This window comes from Barbatula barbatula (assembly GCF_947034865.1).
Source record: "Barbatula barbatula genome assembly, chromosome: 22".
NCBI lineage: Eukaryota > Metazoa > Chordata > Actinopteri > Cypriniformes > Nemacheilidae > Barbatula > Barbatula barbatula.
The window spans coordinates 255,314-277,355 of NC_136785.1; the positions used below are offsets into that span (position 1 = coordinate 255,314).

Sequence of the window (22,042 nt, forward strand, 5' to 3'; positions counted from 1 at the left end):
TATCCCTCAGTTAAATTTGTTTATTTTAAGCTTTTATAAAAATGCTTTAAAAAACATTACTGGTGACAAAACAATGGTACTGACAAACAATAATATTATATATTTTAGGGCAAGTTGATTTAATTTCAGACAGCTCAATCATTCCTTTTGGTCCGGAATCAGGGTTAAACCTTGTCTGTGTGTGAAACAATAGTGTTTCAAACTCTCTCTGCCTCACTACACTCAAGTTTGTGATTCATTTAACTAAACAAAACCATGAAAATGACCAAAACTCTATCATGCCAATTGACCAAATAACTCATTGTCTCAAATTGTTTTACACACTGATGTAAGTATGAGTCTTCAGTAAAGCACTCTGACTGGATTATAGAGAAACTAAATGTGATCAATACAGATGACTTTTGCTTTAAAGTGATACTTCACCCAAAAATGTAATTCTGTCATCATTAAGATGAATGCTTCAAACAAGCAGGTCTCAACCCCCATTGACTCCCATAGTACAATGGTGGTCAAAAGTTCCCCAGAACTGTTTGCCGTCCTACATTCTTCACAATATCTTCTTTTGTCTAAAGTATTTTTCCTACTATGGGAGTCAATGGAGGGAAGGATCTGTCTTTTATAACCAAACAACTTTCTCTGTGTCCATCAGAACAAAGTATCTCAGTGTTAAGAGCATTGTGTTAACAACTCAAGGTTGTGTGTTTGATCCCAGATTGCAGATACCTGTGTATAAATGTATAGGATAATGCAATGAAAGTCACTCTGGATAAAAGCATCTGCCAAATGCATAAATGTAAAGACATTTATACACATTTGGAATGACTCGAAGGAGAGGAAATGATTACAGAATTTTGGGTGAAGTATCACTTTAAATCTTTCCATATTAAAGCTGTGAAGCTTCCTCACATTATTGTTATGCTGTATTGACTTCGGTGTTTATGAGTCAGATATGTGTGAGTTAGTGAGTATATTACATCAACTGTACAAGAACCTTTGTTTCTTAAGCTCATAATGCGCAAAAAACCCTTTTTCAAGAGGGCTTCAGTTTCTGTAGGCGTGCACACAGGTTGATAAGCGCCTCACGAGAGCTTCACCCCAGAGAATACTCAGTCTTTAACAAGTTGAGCGCTGAGGTCTATCCTCATCCAGAGTAATATTAATGTCACGTGTTGTTAATGTGTTTGTGTGCATGTGATGGAGGTCTGAAGAGAGGTACAAAGATGACAAACACAACAGGTGTGATGTTTATAACAGCCGTCTAACCTGTAATGCCTGAAGTGTGCTGTAGTGTCTGATGGTAACCAAAAATGACCAGGAAAAGGTTATAATACACACTGAAGAAAGTTAAGAAACAAACCTCTTCTGTTCACTTCAGAAACGTCAGAGATCTTACTCGCAATGATTTTACGATTTTTTCTTTTTAACTTCGAAAAACTGAAAGCCCAAAACTTTGTTCGTGAATGTGTGGGCTACATTTCTGTTATATATACAATAAAATGATGATGCAAGAAAGTCATGCTTTAAAAGCTTTAGATCACCCAAGATAAGATTTTCTTTCTTAAGCAGAACACAAAAGAAGATATTTTAAAGAATGTTAATAATCAAACAACACTGAACCTCACATTTCTCAAAAGATCTTCTTTTGTGATTTACTGAAGACAGACTGACATACAGATTTACAACCACGTGAGGAGATTTCTAAGGTCGATCTAATGGAATACATCACTGATGTTCTCCAGTGTTCTGAGGATGAGGTGTAAATGTGTTCTTGAGTTTGTCACAATGCTTCACTTGAGCTTGTTTTCACACCCTTCACCGCAGTGAAACCTCCTCGGGCAAATGGAAACGGTGGAAACGCAGCAGATGCACAAACAATGGGAGTCTCCGCCTGCGGACGGACTCGGCTCAAACACTCTCATGTGTACGTCATTCAGGCCCTGTGTGAGTCAAACATACACGAGATGCCAAAGATCTCAGCCAGAGCCTCATATCTGTATAAAACTGAGACTGAAACAGATCATCACTTACATCAGAGGTGTCTAAATCACACAGGACCCTCCAGAAACACAACTGACGATTCCATGACACACAACGGTTTAGTGATGATAGTAAAGTTTCATAGTGACATTGAGATCACACACACAGCACAATTTGACAAATGATGAATAATTGAATAGATATGAAATATATTGATGTTAAATATGCTCAGGAGTACATCATTCATTAGCACTTTGATATCTTTTCATCATTTTTAGCAGCGATGCATAGGTTGCATAGGTTAAAAGTTTATTTTTTCATCAAGTACGTAGAGTTTATGATGAATTATACAACAGCAAGACTCTTTTATAGTTCAATAAAGATGAGGAGGCCCCAGATGATGTGACCCTGAGCGCGAGGTGACCTCAGACATCACCGGTCCACACCTGAGAGAATCCTCCTGAACTTCAGAGACACACAGGTGGACAGAGATGACGTCATGACCAATGACTGTCACTTACGATATGAAATATATGAAATTCAAGAGCAAATGACATCAATGTTTAATGATTTGTGAACTGGGGCACCAAGATGGAGCCGGGGAGGGGGCACAGAGAATGTGTGGCATTCTATATATTCATATATATATACACATATATACTGTATATATCCAGTGTGTTACCACAGCGTGTCAAAAGCTTATTTCTTTGATGATTCTCTACGTCGTGTGGTTTCTTTCAGAAAGGCTGAGCTGCTCCTTATGAAGGAAACGGAAGGACTTTCAAAGGTACAAAAAGAGGAGATGTTGTTTTTTATTATTATTATTATCATTTTTCTTAACCAGACAATTTACAACAGTGTTGAACAGTGGAGAGCTAAAAACAAACATTATTCTATTGATTTTTTTTTCTGTCCTACATTCTATATGTGAAATATAGAAATGTATCATGTTAGGCAATCAAACATCAGAAAAATAAATCACCAACGTTGATGTTCCAGCTTTGTATAACAGAATTTGTTTTAGGTTTAATTAAAAGTCTAAGTTTAAGACTATAGTTTTTATTTGGGGGGCTGCAAGGCAAAGCACAACAAGAAGGTTTGAGATTCCACTGCTCTAGAGGATGTGAGTTGTTGTTTGTATATTATGTGTTTACTCTTTTGTTTTTGGTAAACCTGCAAACATTATATTTAAGTGACGAGACAAAACTATACACTTCAAATGTGTGATCAGTGAAAAATAACATCACATCTTTCCTTCAGTCACGTGATGTGAGAATCATTCAGAACACAAACAGTAAACACTGATCCACTGCATCACATTCAGATATGATAGATATTGTTTTGAAATAAGCGTGAAGATGTGTCAGTGTTCAGTCTTTAGTTGTTTAAAGAGAGATTTCCTCTGGCGGCTCTCAGGGCTGTGATCTGTAGAAACACTCGTCTGATGTTCTGATGGGTTGATCCCTCATGTCTCACACATGTTTTTATAAGATGATGTTATAGCTGTGAAATCAAGCGCTCAGGATATGTGTGATGTTTTCTGCTGGCTGACCTCCATCTCATCAACTACTGAAATGTGTTTGTGTGTCTTGTCGGTGTAATATGGGCTTTTTCATTAGATCACACGAGCGGGGACACGTGTTGTGATACTGTCAATGATGTGACAATATACTGAGTAGCCTACTGATCGATTCATGATTTTCACCTGTTATTGATGTGAAACTCTCTTTTCTGTACATTTGTTTAAATTGCTAACGGTGAAGGTCAAACATACACTGCAATTCCCTTCATGGAGTTCACTGACTGTCAATGCTTGTCATCCACTTCACCTTCACAGACAGGATGGACAGAGAGACGGACAGATGGCAAGACAGACAGACGAAAATTGATGTGTCTGTCCACAGCTGGCGTCTTTGTCCTCTGTGACCCTGAAGAAGAAACATTCATCACATCAAGACACTTGCGCTTCAAATGCTGGAACACAAACACTCTCCTCTCCTCACTTCAAAAAATGAATCGTGAGAATAAAGAGTAGCTCATGTCTCTGTGGGGTTTATCAGGATTATCATCTGAGCTACACGTGGACTTTCACTATCTCCACTAGATTTCTGACTTCTAAGACTTTGTCCTTGAACGCGGAAGTGTTGTGCCTGTGAGTTTCAGCATCCGTCTCTCGTGAGGAGCATAATAACATCAGCAGAGGATTTGAGAGCTGAACCTCATTCCTCACATCACATGAAGGTCAATGATTGAACGAGTGAGAGAGATTGTCTGCTTGAACTCAAGGGACGAAAAGGTGAATCAGGGAGGAAATATTCTCACTTCTTAGTTTGATAGTTTTATTCTCTGTAATGAAAACATGAGTGTTATTTAAGATCATTAGTTTCCACGTTTGCAAACCACACTTAAGGGAAGATCAATTCTAATGAATAGTTTTTATTTCTATTAATACATTTCGCTCCGATATCTTGATGATTTGAGAATGATAATATCTACAGTGTAAATAAAGCCATGTCCAACAGCCCAGACACTTTTAAAGTATTTGAGGGGGATTATTCGTTCTGCAGACGTTTGATCATTCACAGAAGGGTTATGCTATATACATGCGTGTGCGTGTGGATTTGCTCTTGTTGTTCTTGTAAATTTTACATTTTCATTTACTTGAGTTTCATTTAGAATAAGCATCGCACCATTGAGCAATCAGAAGAAGTTTACGTTATCTGATAACTTTATTACCAAGTTAAAAAAAGACAATGAATTACAATATTTACAGAATATAGAGAAAACCAAAGGAATAAAACTGTAAACAACCAGTCTAGTCGACATCACAAGCAACCATCAGAAATCATCAGGATTATTATCACAGAAGGCCAAATGGAGAAGAGGAGGTTAAAGTTCAACTATGATGCACCTTTAACAGTACGAGAGAGCATGAGAGAGAATTAAAGGGAACCCATAAAAACTAAAGCATATATATACACATATATACTGTATATATCCAGTGTGTTACCACAGCGTGTCAAAAGCTTATTTCTTTGATGATTCTCTACGTCGTGTGGTTTCTTTCAGAAAGGCTGAGCTGCTCCTTATGAAGGAAACGGAAGGACTTTCAAAGGTACAAAAAGAGGAGTTGTTGTTTTTTATTATTATTATTATTATTATTTTTCTTAACCAGACAATTTACAACAGTGTTGAACAGTGGAGAGCTAAAAAAAAAAAAACATTATTCTATTGGTTTTGTTTTTTTCTTTCTATTCTTCAGTTGTTTTTTCTTCTTCTCCAAGTTAAATATCAGAACAACATTTAAATGAACTTTCTGCAACAGCACAGTTAGAAACACGTATGAACGAGGAGTTTGGCTGTGAAACGGCATGCACGACATTACCCAGAAGGCCGCTGGGTTTCCTCGCAGCAATGTTCAGTCATTGCTCGAGAAAGACAATCATATCTCGGGCTACTTTGGGAAGCGAAAGGTTTGGACTTTTGGTCGGTTTTCTGGACGTGTGCGTGTGTGTCATGGCTCGTGGTTTATGGAGAAAGAATTTCTTCTGCTTCTGGACGGAAGCATCTGGAGTCTGATATAAGGCTTTGGGGTTTTCCAGCAGCATCGTCCATCACATTCAATCTCATCTTCTGCCATATGAATTGATCTCATGTCAACATACAGAAACACAAACGGGTGACAAGCTTTGGAAGTGATTTCAAACTTTCATCATCGTTTCAAAGAAATATTCCTGATTCAATCGATCTGTGAAATTACACAGAAAACCATTCACTCGGTGTAACAAACATGAGCTTCACAGTCATTCAGAACGATTCATTTATATGATGCGTGTGGTCACTTAAAACATGTTTCATCACCAGGTTTAAACGCTCATGAATGGAAAGGATTGGATATTTCCACCACATTACTTTATAACCAACATGATTTTCTGTGGTATGTCAATAAATGACATGTGAACGTGGAATATTCCTTTAGAAGTTCAGTTAAGATCAGGCAATGAGAAACAGCTGCTGTGTCAACATCTGAGATTCTGGATCTGAATGTGTTTCTGTGTGTGAAGTGAAGCGTTTGCTGGGAAATCCAGAGCAATACAAAGTCTTCAAAAGTAGCAATTTGCTACAAGGTTTTTTGGGGAACTTTTTGATTCACTAAAATCTTCGATAAAACAAACTCGTGATATCCAGATAAATAAGATGAGAATATTCCTCAAGGAATTCAGCTACAGGAAGATTAACACAAGGCTAAAATGTACAAAACTGAAACCGTCAGGCGTCATTCCGATGGAACGGGTCGAGTCCTCGCGGAGAGAGAATACGGCTGGTGTGTGTTTTGAAAGCTCAGAGCTCATATCATGAATGTGAAGCACACACACACACACCGTCTTCAAGACTATCAGTGTGTGTGTCAGTTCACTGCCGGGGAAGACGTTCTTTTACTCACCTTATCTGTACGTTACATTTAGAGTCCAATAGCTTTACTGTAAGTCACCTGTACATCATGTTTATTGTATGTTAACCGTATACGCAAATCACCGTTACACTGTTTTAGATAAACGAACGTGATAAAAAGTGCTTGAAGAAAAAACAGGTTCACATGACGCCATCAAGGGGATCGTGTTCGACCCGGGATCCGATCGGAATAATCGCCTGCCGGTGTCATTCACTATTGGTTACCAATATATCAACATTTTGTCCGGAGGGACCAAGACACACCTTGTAAAAATTCAGTGTAATATTGAGCAACTAAACAAACATGAAGGATGTAAAACTATCCGAAACCTCAATGTTTAACACGTCGAATCTACCGCAACGATTACTTTCCACAAATGTAGCTTTTTCATGGAATATTAACGCAGCAGCCGATGTTGTTCTGCAACAAAACAAATGAACAAGACAAACATTCAAACCAACAAACATTCTGAAGCACGTCACAAAGGACTCTACAGCTTTCGTTTCGCCTCTCAAGGGTTGTTTTTGGTCTCCAGCATCTCTTTGACGTCCTGCGGGTCAGACTGATGCGTCCTCTCAGCATCCACAGTGTTACTGGCTAGGTCCAGGCCTCTATCAGTCACAGGACCAATCAGAGGCAGAGTTGATGACGGACTGCTGTCCTTCTTGTCGCCGTTAACAGTCCTAAACACAAGAGATCTCTTCAGTGTCTCCGCTGGCTCAGAGGAGATTAAACACAGAGGAGAACCCATCAGTGAGACATAACACCGTGTCTACATCAGACGCGACCGACTGTCAAATTTAGAATGGGTTCTAATGCCTTCGACTGTCCGGTGTAGACACGGTGTACATGAGAAAGAAACTCACATGCCGTGCCGAAGGACGTGACGCTCCCATTCGGTGCTGAGCGTGAACGTTCGGCCGCAGAACTCGCACGGATAACGCTTCACATCCAGAGACTCTGGAACGCCTGCGTTACCATGACGACAGAAAACACATCAATATTGATTTCCGAACATTTCAGAACCAAGCTCTTGATGTTATTATTATTCATGACTAATTATTATCACGCGTTTCATTTAGCTGATGCTAGTGAATAAACGGTTTAAGAATCAAAAACTCATTTGATCTCATCTTGAAGAGAAACGAACGTGTGATACCCATAACATCTGTGGTGTGGCTTGGCTCCTCCTGTCGACAGTCTGTCATCATCTCCTCCTCCTCCTCCTCCTCCTCATCCTGCTCATCCATAAGCTCCTCTTCCTCACTGCCGCTCGTCTCCTTCAGTTTGTCCTTCAACAGCTCCAGCTGATCCAGGTTCACCCGGCCCACCAGCTCCAAGTTACGGATCACCTGTTGTGCGATGGGTCAGACTGAGGTCACATGTTGTTTATTAACATGACCGACGTGACGGGATGCGATGTGATGATGTGACTGACCTTGTGCTCGTGTTGCAGGTGAATCTCCAGCTCGTGCAGGAGTTTGCTGTCGTAGTAACACAGCTGACACTGATACGGCTTCAGTTCCTCGTGCTTCTCCACGTGCTGCTGGAGGTTCTGCTCGCTGGAACACGTGAAGGTGCATTTATGACAGCGGAACACCACGCCCTCCAGACGCCGAGACAGCTTTGAGCGCGACACCTCCAGCGGTACCACACGCTCCTCTGAGGAAGCGCACACACAAACACACAGAATCCATGAACAGGAGAAAGTTGGACTTTTATTCTGTGTTAAAGGGACAGTTCACCCAAAAATTACAATTCTGTCACCATTTACTCACCATCAAGTAGTTCCAAACCTGAACAATTGTCTTTGTTTTGCTGAACACAAAGAAGATATTTTGAAGAATGTCAGTCACCAAACCGATCTCTTCCCCCATTTACTGCCATAATAGAGAAAGTCAATGGGTGATGAGATCTGTTTGGTTACTGACATTCTTCAAAATATCTTCCTTTGTGTTCAGTAGAACAAATACATTTGTACAGGTTTGGAACAATCTGAGGGCAAGTTAACGATGAGAGATTTCTCATTTTGGGTGAACTGTCCCTTTAAGATTGCGAGGTGATCAGATGTGATGGGTTGTGATGTTCACCTCTGTGCAGGACGATGTGATCGATCATGCTGCTCTTGTGTTTGGTGTGATACAGACAGAACGGACAGCGCAGATCTTTAGGGATCTCCTCAGGACTGCTGGCGTGACCACCCTCCACATGCAGCGTGAATGTTGATCTGAAACACAAGCAGACAGACAGAAATGAGTCTGATCACACAGAGATTTTGGTCTCTTGGCACATGTGATCTCTGAAATGCTAAAGGTGGTCGTTGTTCTTACTTGTAGCAGGTGAAGAATGAGCAGTCCTTGCATTTAAAGAGCTTTTTGCCGCCGTGCCGGTCGCGGTAATGTCTGCGCAGACTCTGCATGTAGCCAGAGCTGAACTCACAGAACTCACAGGTGAGGATGGTGTCGGGTCGAGGGGGGGCCACGGGACCCTCAGCAGTCGGGCTGGATGACACGTCGCTCTGAACACGAGACGCCAGCTGGAAATGACTCAACTGCTGCTGAACGTCTGTCGGCTCCAGATACCCACCGGCCTCTGAGACCCAGAGAGACGGAGACCAGTCGTTAACATGACAACAATAAACATGCACACATGTGTCAGGGAGAATGTCACTGAAAACTCTTACTTGTGTTTGTGTTGGCACAATGCGGCTCTGTCTATGTTCAACTATTAATTGCATGAAGCTTGAATGTATCTGAACATCAGCTGCTCACACTGAATATGAATTATGTTCGGCTGTACATCAGCTTCTTAAGCGAACACCAAAACCACAAACACAAACTCATCATTCAGAGCTTCATCTCAGCGTGAGGAAACACTGACGCTCCAAATACTTTCTGCTCTTAAAGACATGCTTGAATACTGACAGATCCTCTGATCTCACCGTTGCACTGTGGGTGAAGGGGGGATAATTGTTCTGAATTGGGTCGTGTGGATCGTAGAGCAGCTCCAGCTCTGAGTTTGGGAAGCGTCAGCGTCTCTCCGTGTTCCTGCAGTGAATGTTCTTTCAGTTGACTGATGGTGGTGGTGGAGAACGGACACGACAGGCATTTGTATGTGTGTTCACCTGAAAACATCAACAACAATCCAGGTCACTACCAATGTCTGTCTATATCATCTCAGAATTTACAGCGACACAACATGATGACACGACAAAAACAAAACAACACAGCACAGCCCATCACGACCCATCAAGACTCATCACAGCCCCTCACATCTCATCTCATCTCATCTCATCTCATCTCATCTCATCTCATCTCATCTCATCTCATCTCATCTCATCTCATCTCATCTCATCTCATCTCATCTCATCTCAACCCATCTCAACTCAACCCATCTCAACTCATCTCAACCCATCTCATCTCATCTCATCTCATCCCATCTCAACCGATCTCATCTCAACTCATCTCAACCCATCTCATCTCATCTCAACCCATCTCAACTCAACCCATCTCAACTCATCTCAACCCATCTCATCTCATCTCAACCCAACCCATCTCATCTCAACCCATCTCAACTCATCTCAACCCATCTCATCTCAACCCATCTCAACTCAACCCATCTCAACTCATCTCAACCCATCTCATCTCATCTCAACCCATCTCAACCGATCTCATCTCAACTCATCTCATCTCATCTCATCTCATCTCAACTCATCTCAACTCATCTCAAATCATCTCAAATCATCTCAACCCATCTCAACCCATCTCATCTCATCTCAACCCAACTCATCTCAACTCATCTCAACCCATCTCAACCCATCTCAACTCATCTCAACTCATCTCAACTCATCTCAACTCATCTCAACCCATCTCAACCCATCTCAACCCATCTCAACCCATCTCAACTCAACCCATCAACTCATCTCAACCCATCTCATCTCAACTCATCTCAACCCATCTCAACCCATCTCATCTCAACTCATCTCATCTCAACCCATCTCATCTCAACTCATCTCAACCCATCTCATCTCAACTCATCTCAACCCATCTCATCTCAACTCATCTCAACCCATCTCATCTCAACCCATCTCAACCCATCTCATCTCAACTCATCTCAACTCATCTCAACTCATCTCAACCCATCTCAACTCATCTCAACCCATCTCAACCCATCTCAACCCATCTCAACCCATCTCAACTCATCTAAACCCATCTCATCTCAACTCATCTCAACCCATCTCAACTCAACCCATCTCAACCCATCTCAACTCATCTCAACCCATCTCATCTCATCTCAACCCAACTCATCTCAACTCATCTCAACCCATCTCAACCCATCTCAACTCAACCCATCTCAACTCATCTCAACCCATCTCAACTCATCTCAACTCATCTCAACCCATCTCAACTCATCTCATCTCATCTCACCTCAACCCATCTCATCTCATCTCAACCCATCTCAACCCAACTCATCTCATCTCATCTCATCTCAACTCATCTCATCTCAACCCATCTCATCTCATCTCAACCCATCTCATCTCAACTCATCTCAACTCATATCAACTCATCTCATCTCAACCCATCTCAACCCATCTCATCTCATCTCAACTCATCTAAACCCATCTCATCTCAACCCATCTCAACTCATCTCAACCCATCTCATCTCATCTCAACCCATCTCAACCCAACTCATCTCAACTCATCTCATCTCATCTCAACCTATCTCATCTCATCTCAACCCATCTCATCTCAACCCATCTCAACTCATCTCAACCCATCTCAACCCATCTCAACTCATCTCAACCCATCTCAACCCATCTCATCTCAACTCATCTCATCTCAACCCATCTCATCTCATCTCAACCCATCTCATCTCAACTCATCTCAACCCATCTCAACCCATCTCATCTCATCTCAACCCATCTCAACTCATCTCATCTCATCTCATCTCAACCCATCTCAACTCATCTCATCTCATCTCATCTCATCCCATCTCAACCGATCTCATCTCAACTCATCTCAACCCATCTCATCTCATCTCAACCCAACCCATCTCAACCCATCTCAACTCAACCCATCTCAACTCATCTCAACCCAACCCATCTCAACTCATCTCAACCCATCTCAACCCATCTCAACTCATCTCAACTCATCTCAACCCATCTCAACCCATCTCAACCCATCTCAACTCAACTCATCTCAACCCATCTCATCTCATCTCAACCCATCTCAACCGATCTCATCTCAACTCATCTCATCTCATCTCAACTCATCTCATCTCATCTCATCTCATCTCATCTCAACTCATCTCAACCCATCTCAACCCATCTCAACCCATCTCATCTCATCTCATCTCAACCCAACTCATCTCAACTCATCTCAACCCATCTCAACCCATCTCAACTCATCTCAACCCATCTCAACCCATCTCAACTCAACCCATCTCAACTCATCTCAACCCATCTCATCTCAACTCATCTCAACCCATCTCAACCCATCTCATCTCATCTCAACCCATCTCATCTCAACTCATCTCAACCCATCTCATCTCAACTCATCTCAACCCATCTCATCTCAACTCATCTCAACTCATCTCAACCCATCTCAACCCATCTCAACTCATCTCAACCCATCTCAACCCATCTCATCTCATCTCAACCCAACTCATCTCAACTCATCTCAACTCAACCCATCTCAACTCATCTCAACCCATCTCATCTCAACCCATCTCATCTCATCTCAACCCATCTCATCTCATCTCAACTCATCTCAACCCATCTCATCTCAACCCATCTCATCTCATCTCAACCCATCTCAACCCATCTCATCTCAACTCATCTCAACCCATCTCAACCCATCTCAACTCAACCCATCTCAACCCATCTCAACCCATCTCATCTCATCTCAACCCAACTCATCTCAACTCATCTCAACCCATCTCAACCCATCTCAACTCAACCCATCTCAACTCATCTCAACCCATCTCAACTCATCTCAACTCATCTCAACCCATCTCAACCCATCTCAACTCATCTCAACCCATCTCATCTCATCTCACCTCAACCCATCTCATCTCATCTCAACCCATCTCAACCCAACTCATCTCATCTCATCTCAACTCATCTCATCTCAACCCATCTCATCTCATCTCAACCCATCTCATCTCAACTCATCTCAACTCATATCAACTCATCTCAACTCATCTCAACTCATCTCATCTCAACCCATCTCAACCCATCTCATCTCATCTCAACCCATCTCAACTCATCTCAACCCATCTCATCTCATCTCAACCCATCTCAACCCATCTCAACCCAACTCATCTCAACTCATCTCAACTCATCTCATCTCAACCCATCTCATCTCATCTCAACCCATCTCATCTCAACCCATCTCAACTCATCTCAACCCATCTCATCTCATCTCATCTCAACTCATCTCAACCCAACTCATCTCAACTCATCTCATCTCAACCCATCTCATCTCATCTCATCTCATCTCAACTCATCTCAACCCATCTCAACTCAACCCATCTCAACCCATCTCAACTCATCTCAACCCATCTCAACCCATCTCATCTCATCTCATCTCATCTCAACTCATCTCATCTCAACCCATCTCATCTCAACCCATCTCAACTCATCTCAACCCATCTCAACTCATCTCAACCCATCTCAACTCATCTCAACTCATCTCAACTCATCTCAACTCATCTAAACTCATCTCAACCCATCTCAACCCATCTAAACTCATCTCATCTCAACTCATCTCAACCCATCTAAACTCATCTCAACCCATCTCAACTCATCTCAACTCATCTCAACTCATCTAAACCCATCTCAACCCATCTCAACCCATCTCAACCCATCTAAACTCATCTCATCTCAACTCATCTCAACCCATCTAAACCCATCTCATCTCATCTCATCTCAACCCAACCCATCTCAACCCATCTCAACCCATCTAAACTCATCTCATCTCAACTCATCTCAACCCATCTAAACCCATCTCATCAAAAATATCAACATTTTTGTCTTACTAAATTACTTAACACCATTTTCTCTTTGTTGGTTTTGTCTAATAGCCCATTTTTTTCAGGATTTTAATTACTTTGTATGAATTTTTATAACATTGTGCATATAAACATATTATACTTAAAAATAAATGCGACTTTTACTCTTAGAATTTAATTCCTCTCTCATAAAAAAAACATTATCAATCTTGGAATGAAATAATGTGAATGAACACACACACACTAACGCACACATGTGCATGCACAAACACACATGCACAACCGCGCATGCACGCGCACGCACACACACACACTTAAACACAGCTTGATTGGATTCATCGCATTGTGTGACAAGAATAAAATGAAAAGATATCTGGTGACTTCATCATGTCCGTGCATGTGTGTGGGATCTCACCTGCGTGTGCTTTGTGCAGGTGACCCTTCAGGCGACTCAGGTATGAGGATTTAAAGGAACACAATTTACAGCGAAACGGTTTCTGATGTCCGTGGTGAGACTGAACATGACGATCCAAACTGGAGAAAAAACACAACACACACTACCATCACAATGTGATTGAAGAACAGAAGCACATCAACATAAAACAGAGAATAACAAAGTCATGGCCTAATGGTCAACACACTACTATTGAAAACAACATTTATACTCATGAACCCTCAATAGTGTGTGTGTGTGTGTGTGTGTGTGTGTGTCAGACAGACAGGTGGCCAATGAAAATGAGTGCTAACTCAAAGTCATGAGTGTCTGCTAACAACAAAAGCTCTGGAAAGATCCAAAACGTCTGAATGACTCCAAAAGGACAGCGTCAGAGAGACGTGTAATGATAACATCCAGAAGATGCTGCACTTGTCCCGAGACTCTGACAAAACAGTCATCTCCGACGGGGATCATGGGAATGAGTGTTTTTATCTCCGGCTCCCGTGTGGCACATGAATGCGGCCGCTTTCTGGGTCACAGAACATCCAGTGAAGACGGATTTACTCCAGAGACCAAAACAAAGATTTCAGATGAGACAACTACTATGTGAAAATATCCAGCATTTCCACTGGAACAACACCTGACACTTCACTTTATATTCAATCTTTACCATGTAAAAACCCCTCATGGATCTTATGATAGTTTCAAGAAGCAGAAGAGCGACTCACTTGTGTCTGAAGGGAGAAGAGAATTGACAGTACTGACAGCTGTATTTGTCATTTCTGCTGACCAGCGCTACAGCCGAGTGACTTCTCTCATGAGAGCGCAAGCCCTGCATGGACATGAACATGCGGTTACACATGCTGCATGGGTGACCGGGAACCGCTCGTGTCTTCTCCTGATCCACCGGCACCGTCTCCACGGGAACAGACTCCTCAGTCTCCATGGGGATGTCAGATGGAGGTGAAGCCATCACCGAAGGGTCATTGTCCTGGGGGGCCGCATCCTCTACATTGCCGTTGGATATGGTGTCCACAGGAAGAGCCACAGGTGTCTCTAGTGTTTCCTGCTGTCGGAGGAATTCACACATTAAGTACAAAAAATGTATTGTGATAATTCAAAAATCATGTTTTTTATTGTGCAGTCCAATTAATATAAATCAAACTGCAGTTGGTTGGTTTTGATTAAAGCAATAAAAACTTAACATAAGTTGACTCATTTTGGAATCAAACTCTACATAGATTATTCATTTTTTGCTTTAGAATATTGAAAATTGGTGATTTCAATGTAATTAAAAATAAATTAGATAAATTAAATCAATAATTATTTTGTTAGAAAACAATCTTTTTATACACATGCTTAAATTACTTTGACTGGGACATGTTTTGTGACCTTGATAAAAAACTTTATCTAAACAGTTTAAAAGTATAAACTATGGTTAATCAGAAACACTGGTAATAAAGAATGGCAGTGTGCTTTCTTCAGCACAGCTCATGAAGGGTCTCATCCTGAGCTTAAGTTCAGAATCACGTGCCAAATCCTCAAGTCTGGCCTTCCTGCGGGTATCCTGGGACTCTCAGTGGAATACTAACACTAAACCACTCACACTCCATGTAACAACTGTCTACACGTCAAGACTCGACTGACAGAACTTCACTTGCACGGCTGGAAACACAGCTAAGATCATTAGATAAACACCGCATCACACTGCTCACAATTCATTACATTACATCCCATTATACCTGTACCATGGGTGCATTCCAAAACATAACTTATCCATTCACCTTCATAAACTTTACTAAACCATTTTCATGCGCAAACTGAGCAGGAGAAAATACCCAACGCCTTTACTTCACATGTTTGTTCATACCTTAACATGACCTTCCTTCACCTCTCCATACTGTACGTGTTTCCTCAGGTGGTTACAGATGGCTCGGAGTGTTGGGTGGACCTCCACACAGAAGTTACACCTGTAGCCAACAGGAGTCTTCTCACCTGTGCTCTCCACCTACAGGATGACAGAGGAACTGCATCATTCACAGTCCATCACACTCGGGGCCTCTTAGGAAAGTGTTTTTGGGTTTCGATTGATGGGAAGTAGTACGATTCTTACCTTATTCTCTGCTTTGGCTTCTGATGGCTCTGCAGTTTTAAGTTTGCTTTGAAGCTGTTTTCTTCTTTCCTGCCTCATAGCTCTTTTCTCGAAATCTTCATTGTGGTTCCTCAGATGGACGCTGAGTTCTGGAAGGGTCAAGAATTTGCTTTCACAGTGAGTGCACTGATAGAGCTCTGTCCCATCTTCAACAGGGCTGGGAATGGTGACGAAGTCCCGCTTGAGTTCTTTGTCGTGACAGTCGTTGTAATGCATCACCAGCGTCTCTGCTGCATTGAAGGAGATCTTGAAACATTTCAGACATTTAAAGGGCAGCCACTCGACCTCACCTTCGGGTTCCACCTCATTTTTAACCTCAACTACATCCACAATCTCAGCGGATGGAGGTTTCTCAGCCTCATCAGAATAGATCACAGTGAAGTAGCGGCCCAGTTTGCTGGAGGGCTGCTTTTTGGGGAAGACTCCCGGGTGACGCTTTATGTAGTGAGAGACGATACTCTTCCTGCTGAATGCCTGAAAGGGACACAGAGAACATTTGCGTCCGTCCACCGCCTGCTTCAGCTCCTCGCTCATCGTTGAGGTTTCCGTTTTGGACGCCAAGGGCACCGTCACCTTGCTGGGTTTCTCGCACACCGTCCTGGATGCTGCCAGGCAGTGCGTGTAGTAGGCATCAATGTCGTGTCGTTTCTGGTAGTGCGCTGCAAGACCCTTACGGATGGGGTTGGTGTAGGAGCAGAGGGCACATTTAAAAACATTGTTCTTGCCCTCAGGCTGAGCTCTGACGTTGTTGTGTTTGATCCGGTAGTGGCGAGCGATGCCCTTGCGCGTGGAGCAGAAGTATTTGCAAAGCTGACATTTAAAGACTGCGTTTCTTTCACACTGTGTGACATAATCACAAACCTCAGACACTTCATTCACACTGCTGTTACTACATTCAGCAACAGAATCGTCTCGTGCTGCTGGAGATTGGGTAGAATTCGATCTGAACATGTCTGTGGCAGGCTGGTTATGATATTTCTCATAGTGTATCTTGAGTTTCTCTAAAGTGCCGTGCGTGTAAGGACACATCTTACAGCGATACGCACCGTAGCCCTGCCTCTGAGTTTTAGACCTTTCGTCCCCTTCGCTTCCCACTTCATTCATCTGCTCGACATCATCTGCAAAGTCTTCGGCAGTAACTTTGATGGACGGATGGCGTTTCTGGTAGTGCGTGAGAACTCCGTGGATGCGAGAGTTGACGTACGGACAGTGTCTGCACTTGTAAACAGAACTGGGGTTGATGTCTGCTTCCTGAGCAAAGTCTGCTGCTTTCACCTTCATGCCCGGGTGCTTTTTGCCATAGTGGGTCAGGAGTCCGTGCAGACTGTTATATTCAGATAAACACACAGTGCACTGGTAAGTGTTGTTTGAGATGGACGAGGCGGCAGACAGAACGACATTGGGGTGGCGGTCGTGAGTCAGGCGGACTCCCTCGGCCACGCTCTCCTCCTGATGGTGACTGCTGAATGGACTGGACATGGAAACAGATGCTTTAGCCAACGGTGGGAGAAGCTTGTCGGACGCCTGATTTCCCTTGATAATGTCGATGAGGACAGACTCGTCACCTTTGATGGCCCAGGGGTGGACTGCTTGATAGTGGTTAGTTATATCCCAGATGGAACACGCCTCAAAGGCACAATCTCTGCACTGGTAATGCTTTGTTTCTGGGTTTCCAGCCTGTCTGCTGGTGGAGGTGTCAGGGCCGGCCCACAGCTTGCTGGCCATGTAAGCGTAGTCGACGTTGTGCTCAGGATGGCGTCTTTGGTAATGCATGAGCAGTCCGCTGGGTTCGGCGTGGGAATATATGCACCACTCACAGTGATAACCAGCCTCCAACACACCATCCTGATAAGCCCAGTGTAAGATAGTCATGGCCGTGGCCTTCACAGTAGGATGATCCTTCTTCAGATGCTTTTTTAAGGCGTAGACGTAAGGAGACATGTACACACAGTGTCTGCACTTCAAAGATCGCAACGACTTGGATTTTTCGGCGTCTGTGGCTACGGTTGCTGTGGAAGAGGAGCTTCCGGCTTGAATCATCTGAGCTCTCTCTCTTTGACTTCTAACTAAAGCTGTATGCCTGCGGACGAGGTCAGCATTTGCTTTCACATCCCTGTGCTTCTTCTGGTAGTGAATCAACACCCCCTTCACAGTGCGGTTTCCATAGTCGCAGTGCTGGCAGAAGAACAGCATTTCAGATTCTCCTTTGTCAGAAACTCCTTTAGCGTTGGAATTATTCGAGCCCTCAGTTCCATTGTTGTTCAGTTGCTTTAGAAACTGTTTAGGTGGAGCGATCTGTAACTCATCCATGAGCTTCATGAGTCCCGGGGTGGGGGGTGCTTGCTTTATGTACTTCGCTGTCACTTTGATCTCTGGATGCCGTTTTTGGTAGTGGACCAGAACCCCCACGACAGAGCGGTTGTTGTAGATGCAGTGTTTGCAGTAGTACACGTCTTCATCTGCAGCTACAGGCATGACAACATTTGAAGACTTTGGGGTGCTGGACAAGCTGTAGTTGCTGGACGGCTGTGCTCTGTCCACAGACACGACACGCATGGTTTTCTGTATGCGGAAGTACGAGGCTTTCTGGTCGGGGTGTTTCTTTTGATAATGGACTAATACAGAGTGCATGTTGGGGTTTGAAAAAGAGCAAATATCACAGTCGTACACCACTGCGTTTCCGCCAGGACCTTCTCTAAAGGCTTCAGACTCCAGACTTGCATCAGAGTTTTTGCAGATGCTTTTGAGAGCCGGACTTGAGGACGATCTGGACCCGGACGATGTGGAGCTGAAACTCTTGGGACCAGAATTTAAGATTTCTCTCAGTGTTTGGGACTCGGCGGCTCCCTTCTGAGGCTGTTCAACCATGTAGCTGGAAAAAATCATAGCATTATTGATCTTCACTGACGGGTGCATTCTCTGATAATGGGGCATCAGACTCCTAACATTTGGACTTGTGTAGGAGCAGAAGCGGCACATGTACACCAGATCTGGTTGGTTAAAGTTTAGGACATTGCTTGCTTCTGGATGATGTGTCATATAGTGCTGCTGCAGATCACTGAAGTTGTTATATTCAATGAAGCACTCCAGACATCGGAAGACTGCACTCTGATCCTCTGGATCCAGAATATATCTGAAACTGAACTTGATGTAAGGGTGCATTCTCTGGTAATGTGTGCTCACGCTGCGGGCAGACTTGTTTTGGTACTCACAATGTTTGCAATAGAACAGGTTCCCAGGTTCCCCTGTGTATTCAATATTGTCCTGATAAACACCATCTGAAGCATCTTTAGATTCTGCAGAGGCGCTGTAATCGTCTTCATCGTCAGAAATAGTGACTTGAACAGGAAGGTTTCTTGAGGTGAGCTTGGACTGCAGGCTGCGTTTTCTTTTGCCAACACCGCGCTCTGTCTGAAGACCTCTGACGTGATGGGGCTGAGCGTTGAAGGTGTAGCGCTGCTCTGGAATGTTTTCTCTCTCCTTGCTTGTCTCAAAATCAATGTGATTGCCGTTCTCCTCAACATCACCTTCCATCTCCTCAAGATTAATCACATCTTCCTGCTGTTGGCTTTGACTTATCTTGCTCTGGAGATTATTTGCGATTTCATCAATCCGTGTCCTTTTTTTGACAGGAGAAAGATCCAAGGGCAGATCGTTGATGGATTTTCTGGCCGTTTTCCCAATGAGGTGCTTCTTGTTTGAAAATCCTAAAATTGACGTTTGAGTTTTTTTAACGAAGCTTGATGAGCAGCATGACTCAGATTCAGAATCGTGTTGTTCATTGACTGAGACGTCTTGACTCGTGACTTGAGTTCCATCACAGTATGAGTGTTTGTGTTGCTGGTGGACACGTAAACCTTTCAGTGTTGTCGTGGAAAAATGACATAGTGAGCAACGATGAGGACATATCTGCTCTTCTGCAGCAGCAGATTTTTTACCGTTGATTTTAGAGCTGCCGTTTCCTCCATTAACCGGCTCAGAGCATTCAGCCTGACCATCTTGATTTTCACTGGTCAGGTCCATGACGCCCCATTCGGAAGATCCAGCATGACATTTCTTGTGCGCGTCGAGTTTCAGCGGGTTGGTACAAAGGAAGGGGCACTCATCACATTTATACACCGTAGCTTTACCAGACAAATGAATGTTTTCGATGTGACGTGAAATACTACGGCGATGCATGGTTAAGAAGGAGCAGAAAGGGCACTGGAACCTGTTCATGTGTCTTCTGAAGGGAACTCCTTTGGTTTCCAGCAGGTCATTATCCTCTTTTGAAAGTAGAAGTTTAGTGGAATCCTCACACGCCTCTGTGTAACCGGGCTCATCCAAGTCACAGAGCTCCTCATCTGAACTGCTTCTGGATTCATTCAACATGCTGGCATCTAGATCCACAGCAGAGCTGGACATATCTGACGTGACGAAAGTCGATCTCTCAGACAGAATGGAAAATCCTGTGCTGTTGGGTATTTTTGCTGTGAGCTGTGAGTACTGAAAATGTGATATCCCTGAAGTGGGCTTGAGTGTTGTGTTACCGGAGGGCCCTTTGATTGATGTGACGTTTATGGAGGAACCTTCGCTGCTAGCTAGATCATTCAGCATCACATTGGAGGTGGGAGTGCTTCTCCTTGATGAAGGGGAATCAGACTTGCTGGATCCGGCGCTTCCATCCTGAATCTTGGGCTGCTGCAATGACGCCATGATCTTCACCATGTTGCGGTGCTTCTTCATCATGTGATTGGATAACTGCTGCCTCTGTTGAGTCTGAAAGCCACACCATTCACAGTTCAAGCCTCCTCTTGACTGAGGTTTGATCATGGACTCCAGCACGTGACGTTCTAGAAGATCCCTCTGCGACTCTTCCTCACACTGTTCCTCAATGGAGGAGGCATCAGAGTCCATGGCCGGGACCTTCACTGCCACTGGAGAAATCCCCAGCAGACCATCTTTGTGATGCACCTTCTGGTGTTTTAAAAGTCGTGCTCTGTGCGGGGATTTATAAGTGCAATATTGGCAAGAGAAGACTGTTCCTACACCACCCTGTGCGGTAACGGAGCAGACGGTCTGCTTGGAAGTGTTGCGAGAGCTCTCATCGTTCGGCGAAGCTTCTCCGGGGATACTGTGGACTTTTCTAGTGTGTTCACTGAGAAGAGAGCTGGATCTGAAGAATCGCACACACAACTTGCACTGGTAAAATGGGCTTAATGGTTTGTTCGAAGGTTTAGGTGACTGGTTACGTTTTGTTTGTTTTGAAACTGAGAAGTGCCCAAGATCTTTGTTAAAGGTGTGGAGACCTTAAACAGAAAAAAGAAACACAAAATAAGCAGAGAAGTTTGTAGAAATGGCATTATTTCTAAAAGTTGAAAACAAAAAACATTCTAATATTACACCTAGGGTCGGTTTCTCATACAGTCAGTCCTAGGCCTTATTGTAATCATAACATTTAAAACGTTTTTCACAAACCTGCCTTACAAAAAACATTACTGGCATCTTGAGAAAAAAAACATGTGATGTATATTGCAAGATTTTTCAGTTAAGACAACATCAATAATTTATACATAATATCAAAACATTATGAACAATATGAACTTCATACAACTATTCCAGAAACAAAGGAAGATAAAAGCAACACATTTTAATACCTGCGTCCTTTTTCATCAAGCTGTTATCATTTTTGGTCGAGTCTTCATCATCTTCTATGGGACTGAGGGAGTTTAAGGAGTTTGACCTGGACCTTCGGGGCGACTCGTCGTCCTCTCTCACCTCTGTGGGCTGTAGGAAAGCCGTGTGGACGTCTTGTATGTGCACCTTCAGCTCATCATTAGACTCTGCACGGAAATCACAGCCATCACACTGCAGCACTTCCATTGCTCACCACTCCCTGGAAAATCAGGGAAACCTGGTCAAAAAGAGAGAGAGAAACTCGGCATCCAACAGAATGTAAACTACTAACAACAAGATATATTATATAAGTGCAGCAGATATAAGCGTTTATGTAGAGCATCGTGTTTTGGGTTTG

At 43.1% G+C, this 22,042-nt stretch overlaps 1 protein-coding gene across 3 annotated transcripts in view; it reads right to left on the reverse strand.

The window, feature by feature from the left end:
- Positions 1–4,690: 4,690 nt before the first annotated feature.
- Positions 4,691–22,042, reverse strand: part of znf462 (zinc finger protein 462) — a 31,695-nt gene continuing 14,343 nt past the window's right edge. The window contains exons 2-13 of one of the 3 annotated variants that reach the window (XM_079486426.1): positions 21,666–21,922; positions 15,991–21,317; positions 15,748–15,885; positions 14,606–14,943; positions 13,857–13,975; positions 9,372–9,554; positions 8,761–9,022; positions 8,521–8,657; positions 7,869–8,092; positions 7,590–7,782; positions 7,297–7,399; positions 4,691–7,113 (exon numbers count right to left, since the gene is read on the reverse strand). In XM_079486426.1, coding sequence (XP_079342552.1) covers positions 6,942–7,113; positions 7,297–7,399; positions 7,590–7,782; positions 7,869–8,092; positions 8,521–8,657; positions 8,761–9,022; positions 9,372–9,554; positions 13,857–13,975; positions 14,606–14,943; positions 15,748–15,885; positions 15,991–21,317; positions 21,666–21,891 — 7,422 coding nt within the window. In that variant the 5' untranslated portion in view covers positions 21,892–21,922 and the 3' untranslated portion in view covers positions 4,691–6,941. Of the gene's footprint in view, positions 7,114–7,296; positions 7,400–7,589; positions 7,783–7,868; positions 8,093–8,520; positions 8,658–8,760; positions 9,023–9,371; positions 9,555–13,856; positions 13,976–14,605; positions 14,947–15,747; positions 15,886–15,990; positions 21,318–21,665; positions 21,923–22,042 lie in introns of all 3 variants that reach the window. The other 2 variants (XM_079486424.1, XM_079486425.1) reach the window with 2 other exon arrangements.